Below are 21267 nucleotides of genomic sequence, written 5' to 3'. Positions count from 1 at the left end.
CACTGATTATTTCATATATTAGCGGAGAGCTTTCTCTGCCTTTCCTCTCCCGACCTCCCAGCTGGCTGCCGCTGTCATTCCAACATTCCAAACTACACTATTCAGACTTGAGGAAATGTTCCTCAAACTCTGATGTAGAATACACTAAACCTTACTCTGAGGATATTCTTGATTAACCTGTGGGAATATTCTTCTCAAAAATGTATTTTGCAATTTTATGCAGCCTCTTACTACACCAGTTTGGCATATGAATCCTCAGCTGCAAAATGCAAATCTACTGGGTTGGCGGTTTTCAGTATGCGTACATCCATTCTCCTTCATTTGCAGCCATTTAAGCCCACAAGTCTATTCTAGTAATTTAGGTCCTTTTCAGAATTCCCTATGAAAGGTTGTACAAAATGACAAAGACAGTTTTGTGTCCGCAGTTTTATTAGCTTGTGGGAGACCCTGTCTTTGACCCCAGAGGCATGTTAGAGAAGTAGCCAAGTCAGGACAGGAACCCTGACAGAAGACTAGTCCCTCAGCAACCCTGAGAAAGCAGTTGTCTGTGTTTGGGGGTGGGGGGTGGGGGGGCGCAGACGGGGCCCTGGCCAAGCACTGTGCTCAAATCAGATTGGTTGTGGTTTCTGTGGCCCACAGCCTCTATGAGTGCTCAGAGGAAAAATAAAAGTTTAGACAACATGTGAATGACATGTGCTTTTCACTCTATAAATCAGTTTGTCTGAAACCTCTGAGGTGCCACTGGACTTGACATCTTGTGTCTCCCAACTGAATCAGATGTGTCCAAAATGAGCTTTACAAGTACAGAATGAGGCTGTTTATTGTAATCAATCAAAAAATTATGTAAATATTGAAATTGTTGTAATTTCATTGTCAGCATTATTTTCCGTGTTTGAAATAGGCCTTCCTGTTTTTCTAAACCAAGTTACCATTAGTCATGGAAACTTTGAATGAGATGGACATGGAGGGTGGTTACGAAACTAAAAAGTCAACAAAAAATCACACTGATGCTTAAACAGATGAAGTGGTGTGTCCTCTAATTTCATCAACGCACTTCATATCAAATAACAGAGCTGTCTGTCATAATGTTCTGAACTTAATGACTTGCAGAAAACATTGAAGAGCTGATTTAAATAAATACTAGGTTTAGCTGCATTTTAAAACATTTCTAAATTGAAAAGACCTGTCACAGGATGTGGTAACATAAGTTGCCAAATACCTCACTAAAGGTTGATAGACTGGACCAAGATTGGATTTCGTATGGGTGTCTTTGCTCTTTAGATTAAATAAGCATTTACCAAAATGTAGTTTAACAGAATTGAAAAACTGATAACTGGTGCATGTCACCAGGCTTGGTAACTTGTCCAAACACAGATAGGGATATATTGACCAGTGGCAACTTAAAGGTAAACTATGCAGGATTTTCCCTAAAAAACAATGTATAGACTAATACAAAAATAATCCCTCTCGATCTTATGTTTGGACGCTTCTGGGCCTCAGCCTTTGGGCAGTGGGTGTGTAGCCCCTGCCAATAACAGCGTGCAGGGTGTGAGGTCAGGACTCGTAGCGTAGCGACCAGGTTACATTGCTGTCTCCGTCTCTCTCCTCCTCACTCTGCTCTGCTCTCTGTCTCTGTGTCATGGATGTAGAAAGAGCTTTGCTTGACTGAGGGTGGGGCTGAGCTACACACACGCAGAGCAGAGAGCCCACAGCAAACAGGATGAAGCTCACACAAAATCAGGCAGTGTGGCACCCTCCTGCAGGGTTGTGAGGAGCTGTGGGTGTGTTTATTTGTGCTTTAAAAAAATAATAAAAAAATAATGTTTTATTTATCTGATTCATAGCTTTGTTCTCGCCAGTGCTACTCGCTCTCTTCATTCACTCTCTAGCTTGCTTGACCACCGCTACTCTTTGTCTCTGTCTCTCGCTCTGCTTTCACCTTGCTCTCGTTGACCCGGGAAGGAGGGGACAACTTTGAATGCTGTGTTTACAAACACAAACTGACAAATCCTGCATAGTATATCTTTAAACTGACCAGGGAACAAATTCACGTGACTAAAGTGTGATCATTTAAAACTCTCTGATTGTTTTTTAAACAATTATAATCAACCTTGCCCTCTAACAGTATCAGTCTTTGGCCTCTCTGTTGCACTCTGTATGCCAAGAAATACTAAATCATTTATATAAGAAATTGCTAACAAATGTTGCCTTTAAACAGTGAGTGGTCGAGAATCGGCAGTGCAGGTCCAGTGTTAACAACCTCTCCCTCTCCATATATACTGACATATAGCATGGTCCCTCCTCTAGTTTTATTAATGTTGTTTTATGATTTATTGCCATGCAAACAAGGAACTACTGTGGGCTGCCTCCTGCCAGATTTGATTCTGGCGACGCTTTTGGACCTAAAATCAAGCCATATTCAGAATTCTTTCAATTTAACACTTAAAATTGGGTTTAAACAGATTAATCGATTAGGATGGGAAGTAATTCCTGCCAAAAATCTGCCATAAAATCTCTTACTGCGTGTGAAGTGTCTGGTTAAATGCCTAGCCCACGCAAAGGCTGTAAACTTACCAACGTCCCAGTGAACTAAGTGTCACAAAGTCTCCCTGAATTTCAAACCACAAAGTTTGAAAACCCTCTTAATGAATTGTCTAATCTGTACATAATTTCTGACATGTTATGATGGCAGTGATTTCTGTTGTTATTGTGAGGTCAGAATGGTAATTTACTTTGGGAAAGTGGCACCATGTTTACTGAGTTTGAACGTCTGTTGTGGTGAAGTGACATTGTAAATATTAATGTTGTGCACTTCTCTCTGGCCTTGCAGATATTGACGAATGCCTCAATGAAACCATCTGTGGGAGCCACGGCTTCTGTGAGAACACAGACGGCTCCTTCCGCTGCAAGTGTGACCAAGGCTACACCAACCCATCCGGAGATATGAGCAGATGTGTTGGTGTGTAACTGCGCTGCAATAAATACTCAAGATTGATAAGCCCACTTCACATTACTGCTTAAAGGATACATCTGGTGATATTTTACATTTTTTCTTGTTATTAACAAATCTCCTGAAAGACTTAAACTAACAATGAGTAGTAGTTTATTTTGATTCAATCCCACATATGCTGTCCTGCTGCCAGAAACACTCACTAAATGTGTGTTAATACGCAGCTGAAAATAGTCCTCAACCGATGCAGTATTTAATACTTGCTAAAACCTGCAGTGCCCAGCTGATTTAGGAAATTATTTAGTCTTTTTAATAAGGAGAGTATATATTTCTGACCCATTTTTAAATATTTATTTCTTCAGGAGGAATCAGTGGGCTTGGGGTTGAGTACAAAGCATTGAGAGATGGAATAACACTTTCTTGGTTTTGATATAGAATATCATCAGACTAATCCTTCAGTTTACAATTGTGACACTTTTATTTAGCAAATTTAAACAACTTTCACCATTTTATATACAGGGAGATGAGATTTGTTCCAAAATTTGACATCCACCATTTGGAAAAAGTGTCTCCTCCTCACAGAAAATGATTGATTTCACAAATGTACTGTATATGGTACTTTATTAAGAAATGTATCTATCTATTATGAATTTCTGCATTACTTTTTTCTTGAACTGGAAAAACTGGTGAATTACTCTTCCAGCAACAAGACAATAAAGATTATTTTGTGTGACCTTGCCACGACCTTGTTGAGCGCATGCCTGTGCGTACATGCCTGATCCTTTACTGACCTCACACCTTCCTGTCTTTCTCAGACGTGAACGAGTGCGAGATGAGCTTGGCGCTGTGTGGGGAGGCCCTGTGTGAGAACTTCGATGGCAGCTTCCTGTGCATCTGCCCCAACGACAATGAGGAATTTGATCCCATCACCAGCCAGTGCCGCTCCCTGGGTAATAGGACAGGACTAGCGCTCACAGTGACTCACAGGACTTAATTCTCCATCCCATCGTTGGGAGACAGAGTTTTCCCTTATTTAATGAGCCATCTCTCATTATCCAAACAACAAGGGTGATGAGGTGGACATGACTTACTCCACGTCTCTTAGAGTATCTTTGGACTTGGCTGTTTTATAGGCTAGGGATATAGTTAGGTGGATTTCCTACAAAAATTGCATTAACCTAGTCCTGTGGACAAATGATGTAGTTTCTCCTATAGTAAAGCCAAGCGAATTCCCTGAGGGTCATGTTACTGTAACCCTATTTCCCCACTAACAAGGATAAATAGTTTGTAATTATTTTCAATTAATGCTATAGACACATTGCTCTTTTCCATGCCAACATCATCTTAAGTGCACAGCTTACAGCTATGCAATGTACTGCAATTTCAGAATGACAGAAAAAGCACTTTGAGTCATGGAAACACCATCACATCTCCAGCTTGATAGGCGTATGTGTACAGGAATTGGGGCTTATTTACATTATTAAGCGGCGCGCCCTCAGCAGGGATGTTTTTTCTTCTTGCCTGGGCACTAAACCCCAGCTATGCCTCTGTGTACCTTTTTGCCACATTCCGCTGTTTGCTTTTGACGTGTGTTAATCAATCATGTGAGAGTGAATTGTGTGTTGACTCACATGCCAGTGTTTCCATTTGGCTAAGCCGGCAGCTTAAGGGTAAAATGCCTAAGCCCATGCCTTTGGACAAATGAGCAGGCTCAGCAGAGGCAGGCGAGGGTAATGCATTACCTGCTGGGAGGCATGCGGACACACTCTGACAGATGAGGAGCAGAGGCCACTTGATGCTGTTCCTGTGTGATAATACCGAAGTGCTATGGTCTACTGTGATTATATTTACTGGCAGATAAACCCTTTACTGTAGCTAAAATGACCTCTGACCCCTCTGAGCTAACTAAATGGTGTCTTTCTCTTTATCTGCAGCTGATGTTGAACCAGAGCCCGCTGTTCCAGTCCCTCCTTCAGCTCCTTCAACTGAGGAGAGGAAGGAGTGTTATTACAACCTGAATGACGCCAACTTCTGTGACAATGTCTTGTCTCGCAACACCACAAAGCAGGAGTGCTGCTGCACAGTGGGGGCAGGCTGGGGGGACAACTGTGAGATCCATGCCTGTCCTGTCCCAGGAAGAGGTACAACAAGAGGCAGATGCTCTGTACTGACACAATCTAAATAAAGTGATTCAAGATTTTTCATTGCGTGTTAACATGTCATCTGCAACTCGTTTTTAGTCCTATTGCATCTTCTTGTTCACTAATAAAGCCACATTTTATTTTCCAGATGATTATAACCAGTTGTGCCCTCATGGCAGTGGATTATTACCCCAGCCTCATTCCTCTACACAAAGTTCTGAAGAAAAGCGGCCTTACATAGGTACTTTCATAAATACTAACTTATTTTATTGATATCCCCTGTTGATAAGCTTTCACAGCTTCCTTTTACACAAAACTTTACATTGGCACAAAAAGGTGCAAAGTCAGCCCCTGTTTTATTTTCAGCTGCAGCCACTTTTAAAGCCAGATAGACAGACATAATCCTTCAACGCCTTTATGGGGGTGTCTCTGCCGCTAGCCAAGGCTTAATGGGATACCTGCCTGCATACCTGAATAATTACTGTAATGGTAGTGTGTCCTGGCAGCTACTTACTTATCTCTCACTCTCTCCTCAGATGCAAATGAGTGTGAGATGTTTGGTTCAGACATTTGCAAGAATGGACACTGTTCGAATCTCTTCTCTACATATACCTGCTACTGTCGCCACGGCTACTATTATGACACCATCAAGCTTGAGTGTGTGGGTAAGAAATGACGTCTGTTTTTAACATTTGACAACATCAGTGTGATGTTACGTATGAACTATGATGCAACTGTACACGTATTTCATCAAATGAGACCATATTCAAGATGATTGGTCGCCTACTGTATGTGTCATGACAATGTTTTGACTTCTCTTATCAAGACCACATTCCCATAAACCCCATTTCTTTCAGTCACATAGAGGATGTTTTTACTTTTTATTTTGTACTTTATCCATCCAGATTCCTCTGTGCTTGTAAAACAATCCAGCAGATTTCATGGAAAGTCTGTGTCACAGCTGATGTGTTGCTACTGATTAAAAAGTTGCATGCTGCACCTTTATAGATGTGTCTGTGTGCCACTGTGTTTTCTAGATTTTGATGAGTGTGAACATGGAGGTTACTGTGAGGATGGAGTATGTGTGAACACGGCCGGGTCTTTCTTCTGTTTCTGCCTTCCTCCATCAGTCCTGGACAACACCCGGCGGCGCTGCATTCGTCTCAACACAACAGAAGGTGTGACACACAAACACATCTGATCATACTGTTTGCACAATTACAAAAGTACTGTACACAGAAAAAGCAAAAACAGAGAACATGTTAAGAAAAGTACAGATACATTCACTTTTGTTTTCTCCACCACTGAATGTGATAAGATAATTTTGGTATCCTCACTTTATGGTTCTTTCCAATTTTGTCAGTCTTTGTTAATCCTTCTTTGTCCTTCGTCCCAGAAGCTATAGAGTCTGATCACGATGTGCACATGGATGTCTGCTGGCAGCATCTGGAGATAGACGACATGTGTTCCGAACCCCTCCAGAACCGCAGAACTACATACACTGAGTGTTGCTGCCTGTATGGTGTAGCCTGGAGTGGACAGTGTGCCCTCTGTCCCAGGAGAGACTCTGGTGAGTTGCAGAAAGTCCATGCAAACACACTGTTTTTAATTTTCCAAAATACCTGTATAACTCTGTCATATGTGCTGCTGCTTCCAGATGACTACGCAGTAATGTGCAATCTGCCTCGGAGAGGTTCAAACAGTTTGCGAGAGCGGCCAGGATATGAGTACGGTCTTGAGGGGCCAGAGGATCCTGCGGAGCCTTTCGTTCCTCCATACTGGGACAACTATGGCAGCCCTGCAGGACCCTATGACATTCCTGAGAGTGTTCCTCTATTCAACGACAATGACTACAGCTCTCGACAGCCACCTTCCCGTATCCCCAACCATCGACCATGGGAGCACCAGCCACAACCAGTGGATTCCTACGCCGGTAGGTGTCTTTTTCAGACACAGAGACATTGTCAGGGTTTCCCCAATAAATTTATAGGTCAGAGCAATTGTGTATAGTATATAGTACCAGTCCAAAGTTTGGACACACTTTCTCATTCAAGTCAATAGAAAGGTGCTTCCAAACTTTGGACTGGTACTGTATATTATATGCAATAATGCAGTGGTAAATAAGATACCTATAAACTATGAACACCAGTTAGTGACCATCATGATGCAAAAAACATACCTAACTTGTGAGGTCCTTAAATTCATTAGTAGCAATAGCACAATGGAAAATGACTCCATTACAGTACAAGTCTTGCCTTCAAATGTATGTTTTTACTAATACTATATAGATATTATCTCTTAAATGGATCTTATTGAGAGCAAAAGTTTTAGCTTGTGAAATATGTTGCCTATAAAACCTTACTCTGGAAAGTATGTAATGACCACAGCTGTCCGACAAATAAAGTAGAATAAAATGTACAATATTTCAGTACATATGCATTGTTCTTTTCCTTATACAGCACCAGTCAAAAGTTTAAACACAAATTTCTTCTCTCTTCAGTGAGAATGTATGTCCAAACTTTTGTACTGTATGTGTAATTTAAATGTGCATAACCAACACAGTTGACTGTATATACTACAAAACTTTATTTATTTTGATTTTACATTCAAAAAAGAGCTATGCTAAAAAAAAGAACATGCCACATTTAGATGGGTAACTCCCTCTCAATAAAAAAGTAAAGATCCATTAACTGAGTTTAGATGGATTTAACTGCCTCTTAAGGAAACCTCTGAGCTCATCCAGTTCTTACATGATGATTTAAGGCAGCATGGAGACGAGGGATACCATCCTTCCATGAGGATATATTGATACTGACCTTTCCTCCCTGTAAATAAGAGAACACTTTTCTTTTTTTAATTATAAAAGTGTCAAAAAAGATTTTTCTCTTACATATTTCTCCTTCCATTCCAGAGCGCTATGAAGGCTTTGAGGGTCTCCGAGCGGAGGAATGTGGAGTCCTGAATGGCTGTGAAAACGGCCGCTGCGTTCGTGTGCGGGAAGGCTACACCTGTGACTGCTTCGATGGTTATGAGCTCAACCTAAACAAGATGGCCTGTATAGGTGGGTCCTTTCTCCAGTATCTTGGATATCTTTCTCAACAGACCACCCACATTTAGACTCCGTGTTCCAAGTCAAAAATGTTCAGGGACTTCCTAGAATCAATAGGCAATCAATCAGTTCATTTAATCCTGCTTCAAGATGTGGTGCTGAATTTTGAAATCAAACCACGGTGAACTCTCTCCCTCAGTGTTAATCCTTTTGGAGCCAGGTCTCGGATTAATTTCAGTGAGGTAACTCTTCGTGCAGTATATCATCAAGCTCAAGGAGAAGCTTTGAATTTAACAACGTTGCATTAAGTTATGTTTTATGGGAAACTAATGAAAGCAGTGTACTCCTCAAAACCATCATGTGTTACCCTTTGGTCTGACTAGTCGCACGCTGCCAAGAGTAAGACCTTGAATCTTAGCCATTACATCAGATATTATATCTTTGAAGTGTACTTTGTTTGTTTTGTAAGAAAGTGAGACTGTCTTGTCGTAATGAAATGCAATGATTACAATATTCAGTCTGCGAATGGGCTTATCAGCTCCAAGGTCAGCTGCTTTCCCAAGGAAACGAAGTGAATTCCGACACTGTGGAAACATGTGGGAGCTGCACAACTCGTGCCATGCCTCCTTTTATAAATATCACCACACTAGCATTTCCCCATCAGAACATGACATAAACAGAAGGAGAGTCATTTGAGATTGACTGCTTTGAAACGACAATCAGACCTCCCGGGCTGAAAAGAGGAAAGAAAAACCAGTTGAAGGCCAAAAGGAAACAGAATCCAATGCATTGTTAATTTTACCATCATTCTGAACAGTTTAGTGTTCAAGGTGGCTGGGAATTCAAGTTCAGAGTCTATCCAGCCAACACGCAACATGACGGCATGTTTGATTAAAGATATACAAGATGGGATATTATGCAACATATCATTTATGTTGTAAACCTCCAAATGTGAAGTTTAGTGGAACTAATTAAAACATCTTTGGTTCTGGCTCATAAGCAGCGTGTAATGTTTTTAACACAGAGAAAACTTTCAGATCATTCAAACAAATTCAATGTAGTTGACAAGACAGTTTCACCTCAAGGTCCGTTTAGTAGCTGTTGTGGAGATTTCGATCATATCACATGATCTTCATCAACAGGTAGGAGTTTGCCCAGTTCTCATGGAAATGTGGATGTTCAAATTTTCATTTTTACTGAGCATTTTGAGGACTTCTCGTCCATGTCTCAAACTCCATCTGCTGAAGAAGGCATGTGATCCAAAACTTATGTGTATGATTGAAGGCTCCACAACACTTAATGGACCTTTTGGAATGGAATTTTTTTTTTTTTATCAACTGCCGTTTCCAAGCTCAACAATGAAACTCATGATCAAAAATCCCCAAAGTTTGAGTCAATATGATTAGAGAATACGAGAGAATGAGAAAGAAAGACCAAAGAACAGTTTAAGAGAAATCAGAAATATGAATCATTTTAGCATTCCACCTCTCATACCCATAAGACCACGCAGCTGCAGATGTGGTGCAGGCAGCTGTTTCAGCTGTGAAATCTCCCCACTGACTAAATCGTCATGTCTCCTTTTCCTGCAGACATAAACGAATGTGAGGACATCAGTGACAAGGTGCCCTTGTGTGAGAACGGGCAATGCACCAACACAGAAGGGTCCTACAAGTGCACCTGTTTGCCCGGCTTCGTTGCCTCTGCCAAGCCGCACAAATGCATCCCAACGATCCCAGAGTCTGTGCTTCAAGAGACAGGAAACTGAGACAGTGACTTTTGAGCGCTGGCTTCATCCTGCTCCTTCAAAGATCACCATACACCCCTCTGCCCTTTTTCCCCTAAAGGGCCTGGCACTAAACCTCCAACAGTAACGCTGAAACGTCCAAACTCGTTTCCCTACATACCACTGACACACACCACAGATATACAACAACATACACACTTGCATTCAGCACAGAATACACTAATTTCCCCTCCTACATTTACAAGAGGACCAGGAATTGTGCAGTGAATGAATTACATGGGATTTAGTATTTTACCAGATATCCATTTGCCTTAAAGGGATTTTGTGGACTGATCTGTTTTATTCAGTAACCCCAGGCAATTTGATATGCAGATATATTTTCCACTTTATTTTCTGTCACTTTCTTCTTCTTCTTCTTCTTTTTTTTGTTGTGTTATTTATTTCATTTACATGACGGGCCTCTGCAAACTAAGCAAGAAACCTATTTCAGAGGGCAAACCTGATTCCTCTTTTTTTATTTGTCTGACCAATTGACTTCAGTGACAGTGTGGGGAGATAATAAATGTCTTTTGTAAAAGAAGGAATGTCATAAGAATTCAGCCTGAAATCAGCATCGTGCATCACTGTCAAGCCTTTCACCAATAATATCTCACTCATTATAAATTGCATTGACCTCGGACTAAACGGATCATGCCGGGGTTGACAAACAACAGAAATTCAAAGAAAGAACTATTCCCACATCTATCTTTCTGTTCTTCAAGATTAACTGCAAGCTATACATCAAGTTGTTGGATCTCTGGACCAAGAACTGGGAAGAAAACACAGCCAAACTTTAATATTAAAAGCTTCAGCCTGGACCTGGAAAAACTGTAGATGTATATGATGATCTGACTATATAATGTTTTGTAAAAGGTGCAATAGGTATTACCTACCTTCCTTTGTTTGACATCATTTATTGCAGTTATTTTTTTTTAATTTCACAATTTTAATACCAGCAATGAAGTAGTAAATTTTGACAGTTGCTGATTCTAACAGTATTAACTTGTTTTATACTCCTAAAAAGACTTATTGAAGTCTGATACGAGGCGATGTTCTAGCCTCACCTCTGTGAAACTACAGGAAGCTTAATTAGTTGAAATGATCCAACAAATGTCACTGCTTAAAGTAAAAGATTAGTTTTATGTCACCATGTTGCACAGGCAAAAGGATTATTCATTCAACTGCAATGCCACTGGATCCCTGGTCTCCATTCCCATGTGTGCATCGCTGAATGCATGTAAAGACAAAGGCTTCGTTGGAGAGGTTTGGTATATTTTGTACAGATCTAGTACTATGTATTATTTTTGTTACATATTCTCTTAATGCATTATAGCACAACCAATATTTTGTTTGACATAAAAACAGAAAATGTAAGAAAAATCTGGCATTATAGCTTTGTAGATTTATACATGTCTGTAAAAATTTTTTTTTTTTTAAAAAAGCATATCTTTTTATGTATGAGGAGAGTGGCTGACACTGTACCAGAAGAACTGTGTGTGTATACCCTGCCCTGTGGAGCAGACAATGAAATATATTTTTTGGAAGTGGCAGCATCGTTCTGATCGCAGACATTTTGTCTCTTCAAGTTCATTACAAAGACAATGCTTTTGAAATGCAAGCACCAACTTCTGTGTGTTACAACCCTACGGTTAAATATTAGTAATTGTGAACATTATTTCTTTTAGTCTCTTTGTTGGATCCTTATGTCATGAATGTATCATAAGCAGTATCAGCCCACTTGTTTGGTTTCTGTATTTGAATTCCCACTCATGCTTTTTTGTCTTTTATATTCAGGTTTAAGAAAATAATGTCATTATTTGTTTAATGGACTGAAATTCTCTCCAGAAATCTCAGCAGCACATAAACATAGAAGGAATTCTAATGTTGTAGGATGAGTTAAGTTAATGACTTATGCCCTTAACCTGCATTCATAAACTATAAACTTGCAAATGTACAAATGTTTCCACTTGATGTCCACTGTACTTTACCGTGCTGCTCTAATCATCAACCGGAACCGGACCAGAAGTTTAACATTTAGGTCAAAGTTGGAATATTTAAAGCCTTTTGAACCCGCAAATAACTTCAGATAATGTTTTGTTGTAAAGCTATGGTCATTGGAAATATCATGCTCATTCATTTTGTTTACCTCTTGACTGTAATCACTATCAGTCATCAAAATAAAAATGTAAAAAATATAAATCTCTTTGAGAATTTTCTTTGAGAAATGGCACCCAGCACACCTGGCACACATCATGTAAATATTCAGGTACTTATGAAAGTTTCTCACCTGTATTGAAACAATTGACAGGATGCTGTGTTTTGTTAGTTGTAGTTATTAATAGTCTACAACCACGGCCAATGATAATACAGCAGTGGAACAGTTTGTTATATGTTTGCACAGGGATGGCTGACACATTATTATGTAACTCTCAAGTTGTGTCCAAATAGTTGTACTTAGATCCTTAACTCAAGTAAAAGTGAATTAGTGTGGCAAAATTTATCATGTACTAAGCATAAGAGGTAAAAGTGCCCTTGCAGAGTGTTGGTATTATATATTACACTACTGGATTATAATGATCATGTTAGCATGCAAGCACCATTTTAATGTTGCAGCTGGTCAAGGTGGAGATGATTGCAACTCATTTATAAACTGCTGGTTAGTTTAATTAGGAACATGTTCAACGTGTTATGTAAGCTCATGTTTTGCAGGCCTATGTAAAAACTTAGTCTGAGAAGTAATAGCTGTAGCTGCAAAATAAATGTAGTGGAATAAGGTACAATATTCTCCAGTATTTCATTTCTACCACTGGTGTTTTGGGTTTTCAGCACATATGAACCACATATTTTGTAGCCTATAGTCAGAAATACTCTTACCCAGTGGTTCTCAGACTTTTTCCACGTTAAGGACCCCTAAACTGACTCAAATTAGACCATATACCCCCATCTGATAAGATTTTTGCTTTTAGATGTTTTATTACAGAAAACTATGACCAAAACAGACATACATTCTGTTATTGTGTTACTTCTGGATGGATTTATAGTGAAAATAAATTATTCCCCTTTTTGCTGGGGACCCACTTGAACCCCCTCATGGACCCCTGGGGGTCCCCGGAACCCACTCTGAAAACCACTACTCGAACCTACGAATAAGTCAGAACTGGGCAATACCTGTTATATTAACAAAACGTTAACTGTCATGAGAAACAAGAAATTGGCATTAAAATGATTTATTAAACGATATTGCCCTCTAGTGTCCAGTAAGCAAACCGCACAATCACAGGCTCCGCTCTTTTCCCATTGGATACCAGTGGGACGAGGAGCTATTCCAGGAGGATGCTGGGAAATTGAGTCTAGCCGCACGTCCCTTGCCGACATAAATTGCACAGTAGAATACACTTCCCAGAAACCACCTCTCTTCATACGTGCTGTCGTTGACTCGATCCGTAACCTCTCGTGTTGACTGTGTTGCTAGTGTGTAAACCTCTGAAGAATAAAACTGTACTTATTTGAGGCGACACAAACCTGTCTGTTGTTGTTTGGGATGCCGCCATTGGACGAGTGGACAGTTGGTTAGAAAGTAGCAAGCTCGGATAAGTATTTCACTGATGAAAGTGTGTTAATAGCTCGATAATGTAACAAATATTATGTGTGATAATGTGTTGAGTGGTGAGATATTGTGGGTTACAGTATTGAGGAATATACCAGTATTAAATCTTGTTAATATCTATGCTAACTGTAGATATTAGGGATATTTGTCCCTGGTGGCCATGACTATATGAGTAAATAGTATTATCACAGTATTGGATCTCACCTTGCTGGTTTGGAAGGGGGTTTACACACAGATTTAAAATCCTAATGGCAAAGGAGGAATGCATCACACAGTGCAACATAGCAAGGGACACCTCAAAACTACGAAACAGGAAAAGCTGTCCCACTTCAGAAAAAATTCAGACCTTCCAAAATCCATCCAAAAACACTCAACACTCATCAGAGGATGACAGCCAGTCTTCAAATGGGACATCTGCTCACAGGTCAAACAGAGGAAGAACCTCTAATACCAGTGAGGAACCCTCATGCAGACTGCTGCTGCTGATGGTGGTAATGGGGCTCTCCTTCTCCACACGTCTGTACAAAATAACAGAGCCCCCTCATGTGTGGTGAGTGAATGTCTTCTGCATGTATGTGTGTGGTTTCTGCCCATCTTACTGCATCATTTGTCACACGAGGGCTCTTCTTGGTGTTTCAGCTGGGATGAGACACACTTTGGGAAGATGGGAAGCTATTACATCAACAGGACCTTCTTTTTTGATGTCCATCCTCCTCTTGGAAAAGTAAGATGACAGGTTGTTACACTCTGTATAGGTTCAACTGTCTAGTTTGATGAATATTGACCTCCTTTGCTCTTTTCTAGATGCTGATAGGTCTCGCTGGTTACATGACCGGCTATGACGGCACCTTTCCCTTCATAAAGCCAGGAGATAAATATGAACACCACAACTACTGGGGGATGAGAGGGGTACGCTGCTCTCTGCACTGGGAAATTTTCCCTTTTCCAAATGCTTTACAATATAATTTGAATATATAACCATGTGGTCCTGTCACAACTTCTGTCCTTCCTCCTGCCCTTTAGTTCTGTGCCGTGTTAGGATCCTTTCTCCCCATCTTTGCCTACCTCATAGTGCTGGAGTTGTCTCAGTCTCACCGTGCTGCTTTCATCACTGCTACTCTGCTCATATTTGGTAAGTAATCATCCTTACATTGTACATGTTGCATGATTTTTTTTCTGGAAAAAATAAAAACAACATGCACAGTAACTCTGGATAGATCTGACACATATATATATATATATATATATATATATATATATATATATATATATATATTTAGAGAAATGACCATGTGGAAAGTGTAATTTAAGTCATTTTCCATATAATTTTATTAGCAGAAGTCTGTCATATGCTGATTTTACCAATATGGCAATTAGACAACTGATGAGTGTTTTGTGTGTTAAGATAATCAGTTTGCATGTTACATTAAACGATTGAATTCATGCAAGAGCAGCTTACATTTATTCTGTTGAAATGATGAGATGAGAAGAATCTGTGTTTAATTCCACCCTCCTGACAGACACCGGCTGCATCACTATTTCCCAGTACATCCTGTTGGACCCCATACTCATGTTCTTCATCATGGCAGCAGTGCTGAGCATGGTCAAGTTCAACCAGCAGAGACACAGGTAAGGACACCACTAGAACTTTAAGTTTTCTGTCTTGTTTTCTGCTTTATATTGTTAAAATTATAAATAGATTAACCAATTAATTCAACAGCAAATGAATTGACTGATATTTTGATTATCAATTAATCGTTTAAGTACATTTTCAAGTAAAACTACCACACATTAGTTGGCTATGGCTTCATAAATAACAGTTCAATGGTTTGTATTAATATCAAATATGTTTTCATAGGAGCAGTTATGATTGTTGACAAATATAGTACATTAATAAACCTTAAAATGTCCTTATATCTGTTTATAACTACACTATAGTGTGTTAAAACAATTTATTAACAATTTTGCTTTTAAAGGCTGAATAAGGGGATTTAGTGTTACTGTAAATGGAACACTGATGACTTTTGGTCAAACTAAATTAACTTATTTAAGACTTTCCTTTTGTGCCCTGTGATCTGCATTTGTCATTAATTTTTAGTTTATTAGTTTATTTTTGTATTTTATTAACCGCATGATAGATTTTTAAAACATTTTTTTATTTTGCAATAAGGTGCTTACCATTAAACCACTTTCCTTACTTGCAATGTTTAATGTTTGGCAGGTAGTCAGGGTATAACTGCTGGTTTAATAAGCAGTAAATGGTACACATTTGATTTGTCCCACTGCTTGTCAGGCCTTTTACTCCCCCCTGGTGGCTATGGCTGGTACTGACTGGTGTAAATCTTGCTGGAGCTTTGGGGGTGAAGTTTGTGGGTCTATTTGTCATCCTGCTGGTGGGACTGAACACAGTCTCGGACCTCTGGAGACTTTTGGGGGACCTGAGTCTGTCACTGGTAAAAGCAGCATTCATTTAATCATTCTGGTAACTGATGGTGTTGATGAGTGATTTTAACAGTTCAGCTGACTTTTCTGTCTTTCCTGACTTTAGGTTGACATTGCAAAACACTTCCTGGCTCGAGTTGTTGGACTCATCTTGCTTCCCCTCTTCCTCTACATTACAATATTCGCAATCCACTTTGTTGTTTTGAACAAAAGGTAAGTTTGATTGTTGGATACAGTGTGATTACTGCTCCGCTCACACAATACTGTGCGATAACATCCAACTGCATTGTCTGAGTAGTCACAATCGTTCTCTTTCACCAGTGGACCAGGAGACGGTTTCTTCAGTTCTGCCTTCCAGTCTCGTCTAATCGGGAACAATCTACATAATGCATCCATGCCTGAGTGTGAGTCCCAAACACGTGTGAATAAAACCACATGGCAGTGCAGCTGTGTTTACTAAAACACTAATGGAAAAGAAGCTCAAAGAGAAATTTATGCATTCCTTTAGTATTGATGATAGCCAGACGGGGTCAAACGTTTTGCTTACATTTCACTGTCTTCACGAATCAAAGTGAAATATCGAAGTTATTCTATGAAAGCTTTTTGTTCTTGTTTATGCTCAGTTCCATAATTGCCTATTGTGGGGACTGGCTGCCACTTTAATTTATTTCTCAAATACATTTTCCATTAAATGTACTCGTTCTTTTGTTTTTTACAATGTGAGGCAATATCTTTTTTTCTATCTATTTTTCTGCTGCAGACTTGGCGTACGGCTCCACCATTACAATAAAAAACCTGCGTATTGCTGGAGGCTATTTGCACTCTCACTGGCACTTATATCCAGAGGGAGTGGGAGCAAAGCAGCAGCAGGTCAGGCCACATGGAAACATTGTCAAATATAATAAAATATATACATAATAAGTTTTACTTCCTCTAAATTTTTCTATTGTGTGCTTACAGGTGACATCCTACCTTCATAAGGATTACAACAACTTGTGGCTGGTTCACAGACAGGATGATAATAACTGTGAGGAGAAGGGGTTGATTTACTGTTTCATCAATACCAATAACATTTATTATGGAATCATATTAAAGTAATGTATAATCCTCTATTATTTATCCTTATAAAGCTCAGTCTGGAGCCCCTGATCTGGTCCGTCACGGTGACATAATCCGATTGGAGCACAAAGAGTAAGTATCATGACACCACAGAGCTGATTTAAATGATTCACTCTCTTTCTAGTCAAAATTACTTTACATGTTTGTTCTATCCTGTTCATTTTCTCTTTCTTCCTTCAGAACAACTCGCAACCTTCATAGTCACCTCCATGAGGCCCCTCTGACTAAGAAACACTTCCAGGTTACAGGATATGGCATTGTGAGTAAGCCTATAACATAAAGCTGCACACCAAATGATTAGGTGTGTAATAATAAATAACCCACCTTATTTGAAGCACACTGTAAAGTTACTGGACAGTTGTATAGTATTATAACATCAAATTCTGCTTATATCCTAAACACCTTTTAACCTTTGGCCTGTTAGAACGGTACAGGAGACACCAATGACCTTTGGCAGGTTGAGGTGTGTGGAGGTCGGAAGGGTGACCTGGTGAAGGTGCTGCGCAGCAAAGTCCGCTTTCTGCACCGAGCAACCGGTTGTGTGCTTTACTCCTCTGGCAAGACTCTTCCCAAATGGTAAGAATGGCTTTATCTTATTTAAATATTTATAAAGATTCATTCTGTGTGTGGACAGTGAAAGCTGACTTCAGGTCTTGACTCTGTTCAGGGGCTGGGAACAGGTGGAGGTGACCTGTAGTCCCTACTTGAAGGAGACTCCGAGCTCTCAGTGGAACATTGAAGATCATATCAATCCCAAATGTATGATACACATTTCCTTGAGCTCCTGTGTTTTTTTTTTTTTTTCATATTTTAGATGTTGAGCATTAACCAACACGCTGTTTCTCCTTGTATGTTCTGACAGTGCCCAACATTAGTCTGTCAGTGCTGAAGCCTCACTTTCTGGAGATCTTGTTGGAGTCCCATATTGTTATGATAAGAGTAAGGAGCTATGCAAAAAGATGTTTACCCACCTGTTCTTAATTAATATGTTTTGTCTGAAGTGATTATTGTAACAAAAATGTGTCTTTTTAGGGCAACAGTGGTTTAAAACCCAAAGACAATGAAATGAACTCAAAACCCTGGCACTGGCCCATCAACTATCAGGTGCATCACATGATCTATGATCTATTTTTTTAATACACAGTAGTCCAGTTAAATGAATAGTTAAGTTTACGTCTGCATATGTTCTTGTTTTTTTTTTTTGTGAAGGGATTGAGATTTTCTGGAGTGAATGAAACAGAGTATCGTGTTTACCTGCTGGGGAACCCTGTAAGTCTGTCTTTGGCTTTATTCATTTCTATGTGGTTTTGTAGGTTTTGTTTTATCAGTACACACTGTGATTAAATACTCTTCCTCTCAGGTGGTCTGGTGGATGAATCTGGCCAGTTTGGGATTGTATCTCATCATGGTGGTCGTGGCTTCTATCGCCCTACAAAGAGGTGTCTCAGTGGACCAAAAGAGAAGAGGTAGGATCATCGACAGTGGCATCATCGCATTGTAGATTTTACTGTCAAATAAATTAACAGTTTTTCTTGCTTTGTTTCAGAGCATTCCTGTGTGCTCATGAGAGGAGGAGGACTCCTACTCCTCGGCTGGCTTCTGCACTATGCACCTTTCTACACCATGGGCCGTGTCCTCTACTACCATCACTACTTCCCTGCCATGCTCTTCAGCAGCATGCTGACAGGTACATTACATTATGCATCCTGTTATGTAGATAGAAGATAGAAGATACAGAGGCGATCATGTTGTTTGAAGCATTCTGTTTGTTTCTCGCAGGAATTACATTAGACATCCTGCTAAAGAGCGCTGATCTGCTGCTCCATCCACCTTACTGTGATTGGCTGCAGAGAGTCGGGCAGATTTTACTTCTGCTTAGTGTTCTTTACAGGTGAGTCGTAAACAGTATATCATCAATGTGTGATATCTGTTGAAATTAATGAGGTCTCTTGTGATTAAGCATCAATTCTTTCCTTTGATAATCTCAAAATGCCTTTTGATAGCCCCAAAAAACATTCCTGCACTTACTCTGTCTGCTGTGGGTTGATGTATAGATGAAGAAAGATTGTGATATTAAAATAATAGTTTCTCATTTTGGGTAAGAGGCTTATTGGCTTGCTTGCCAAGAGTTCTCATGTATGCACGCTAAATTAGAAGCTGATTGGAAGCAGGGGGAAACTTGTAGCTTGGCTCTATCCAAAGGCAAAAAAACACTGCCACTAAATCTCACTAATTAACATGTTATATTTTGTTTGTTAAGGATTAAATGTGATATAATATGATAATTAGTGAGCTTTAAAAGTGCTGGTAGACAGGTTTTTTTTATCTTTGGACAGAGCCAGGCTAGCTGTTTCCCCTTGCTTCCATTTTTTATGCTTAACTAAACTAATCCTGAAAATTAACTTCATATTGAACATTTAAACTTTCTTGCCAAGAGTTAGATGAGATTCTCATCGAATGATTTTAGATGACTGTAACATGTAAAGTTTAAATGTGCTTTGTTTTGTGTAACTGATTGGCATTTGTTCTTTGTCAGTTTCTACCTGTTTCATCCACTCACCTATGGCATGACGGGGCCTCTGGCGCACGAGCTGGGCAGCTCCATGGCTGGCCTGAAGTGGATGGACTCCTGGGAGTTTTAGTCAGCTTTGCATGAAGATGACACTAATGACGTGATATATAACAAATGTTCTGAATATAAGGGACATCGTTTACAGATAGAAATAATATTTCAAAGGTACTGTACACACTACAATAGTATCTCTACCTGTCCAAGTATTTATGTGTCTTATGTCCAAGTATTGTAGTTTATCATGTATGTATAAGATGGACTTGAACCAGTGCAATATGAAAGCCAGAGTCTTGTGGAGTGTTTGAGAAGAAGGATCTAAACACTAATTGTCACCAAACTGCCTTAACTCACAACACAGATTACATCCTGGATTTATACTGTATGTCACAATAATAAGCTAAAGTGCCTCCAAGGAGCTAGTGAAAGTAAATCCTGAAATGTTCCATTACTACATTTCTTTGCTCGACTAATTTACTGAAAACCCTTTTTAAAAACCCTTTAATAGGCTATCAGAGACTGTATTGATGTTTGTGCCCGGTATTTTTGTATTGTTTTTAGCCATTAATGCTGTCTAGTACTGGCTTCATTTTTGACAATAAGACTACTGCTGACTGTGTGTGATCAATAAACTATGTTATTCTTGTAGCCTGTGCTTTCTCATGCTCCTATCATCAATATTTCATCCTCTTCAGTAACAACAAAAACTGAGTTTTCACTTTCACTAAGAAACTGCTTCAAGTAACCTACAGTCTTTTTTCTGTACACAGTTGCAAGTCTTTCCATTATTTTCTCTTTAAAAAAAACAAAAACAAAACTTTATTTAACCAGGACAGCTTCACTGATATTAAAAATTGTCCAGCTTACAGTAACAGAGAGTTACAGACTTTATAACAACGTGAGACAGATAACATAAGATTTGCCATAAAATCAGAAATCAAAAGAAATACAATTGTAAACAATAATGGATAGAATTTAGTATACAATCATACAAAACATTTTCATCCTAGACACAACCTAAATGGTGCCTTAAAGCAACCAAAGAGTTGCCTCAAACCTTAAAATAGGCTATAAAACCAATCTGAATTGTTCCTATATCTGTTTATATATTCATATTAATTTTTTTTGAGGATCTCAGTACCTTTTGGGTCTGGTTACATAGACTGGTATCATTAAACCATAAAATTTTCTATGAAAATTAAATGACTTCAAGTAGGAAATGTAATTAAAGCTGCAAGCAGCGATGAATGGGCCCTCGCGCCTCCATGCACGTCGGGCCACGACGCAATCGAAGGTCTTCTGTCACAGACATGTAGATGTCTTCAGACCCGGGCTGTTTTCAGACAATGCAAGAAGGAGAAAACATCACTTGCTTTGTCCACTGAAATTTCGTAGGGAGCGCTATTCAGCCAGTTTGCATCACTGATGGAATATTGTCATGTAGATTTGTTCAGGCTGGGACTTTTATCAAACATGTAAAGTTTGGTGCAGACTGGAGCATGTACAATAAAGTTATAGCAACTTCCTCTGTCATGGCGAAGCATCAAATCTCAATGGTGCGAGGATGAGAATTTACTGCAGGGTAAGAGATGTCTGTCTTGCTCACA

The 21267-nt window shown here is 39.4% G+C and overlaps 2 protein-coding genes across 4 annotated transcripts in view; both read left to right on the top strand.

The window, feature by feature from the left end:
- The window catches only part of LOC122998258 (latent-transforming growth factor beta-binding protein 2-like), an 83812-nt gene extending 71694 nt beyond the window's left edge, over positions 1–12118 (top strand). Inside the window, exons 32-41 of the mRNA XM_044375041.1 lie at positions 2831–2959; positions 3766–3900; positions 4885–5091; positions 5240–5332; positions 5628–5756; positions 6129–6269; positions 6488–6661; positions 6749–7024; positions 8003–8152; positions 9730–12118. Of these exons, the coding sequence (XP_044230976.1) occupies positions 2831–2959; positions 3766–3900; positions 4885–5091; positions 5240–5332; positions 5628–5756; positions 6129–6269; positions 6488–6661; positions 6749–7024; positions 8003–8152; positions 9730–9905 (1610 nt within the window). The 3' untranslated portion in view covers positions 9906–12118. The remainder of the gene's footprint in view (positions 1–2830; positions 2960–3765; positions 3901–4884; positions 5092–5239; positions 5333–5627; positions 5757–6128; positions 6270–6487; positions 6662–6748; positions 7025–8002; positions 8153–9729) is intronic.
- Positions 12119–13326: 1208 nt separating this feature from the next.
- Positions 13327–20308, top strand: pomt2 (protein-O-mannosyltransferase 2). 3 transcript variants are annotated; one of them, XM_044375983.1, is made up of 22 exons: positions 13328–13492; positions 13955–14080; positions 14170–14254; positions 14335–14439; positions 14554–14662; positions 15051–15159; positions 15824–15983; positions 16079–16185; positions 16294–16376; positions 16733–16842; positions 16933–16999; positions 17103–17163; positions 17272–17350; positions 17516–17667; positions 17759–17850; positions 17954–18030; positions 18124–18195; positions 18301–18360; positions 18452–18557; positions 18638–18778; positions 18871–18982; positions 19628–20308. In XM_044375983.1, exons 2-22 carry the CDS (start codon positions 14016–14018, stop codon positions 19731–19733), a joined length of 2058 nt encoding a protein of 685 aa, XP_044231918.1. In that variant the 5' UTR covers positions 13328–13492; positions 13955–14015; the 3' UTR covers positions 19734–20308. The 3 variants fall into 3 exon arrangements, with proteins under 3 accessions (XP_044231915.1, XP_044231918.1, XP_044231916.1); XM_044375981.1 differs by having other exon boundaries at positions 13328–13534; XM_044375980.1 differs by having other exon boundaries at positions 13327–14080.
- The last annotated feature ends 959 nt before the right edge of the window (positions 20309–21267 follow it).

The sequence above is a fragment of the Thunnus albacares genome, chromosome 15, assembly GCF_914725855.1.
Source record: "Thunnus albacares chromosome 15, fThuAlb1.1, whole genome shotgun sequence".
NCBI classification, from domain to species: domain Eukaryota; kingdom Metazoa; phylum Chordata; class Actinopteri; order Scombriformes; family Scombridae; genus Thunnus; species Thunnus albacares.
This window is presented reverse-complemented; position numbering and strand designations above follow the sequence as displayed.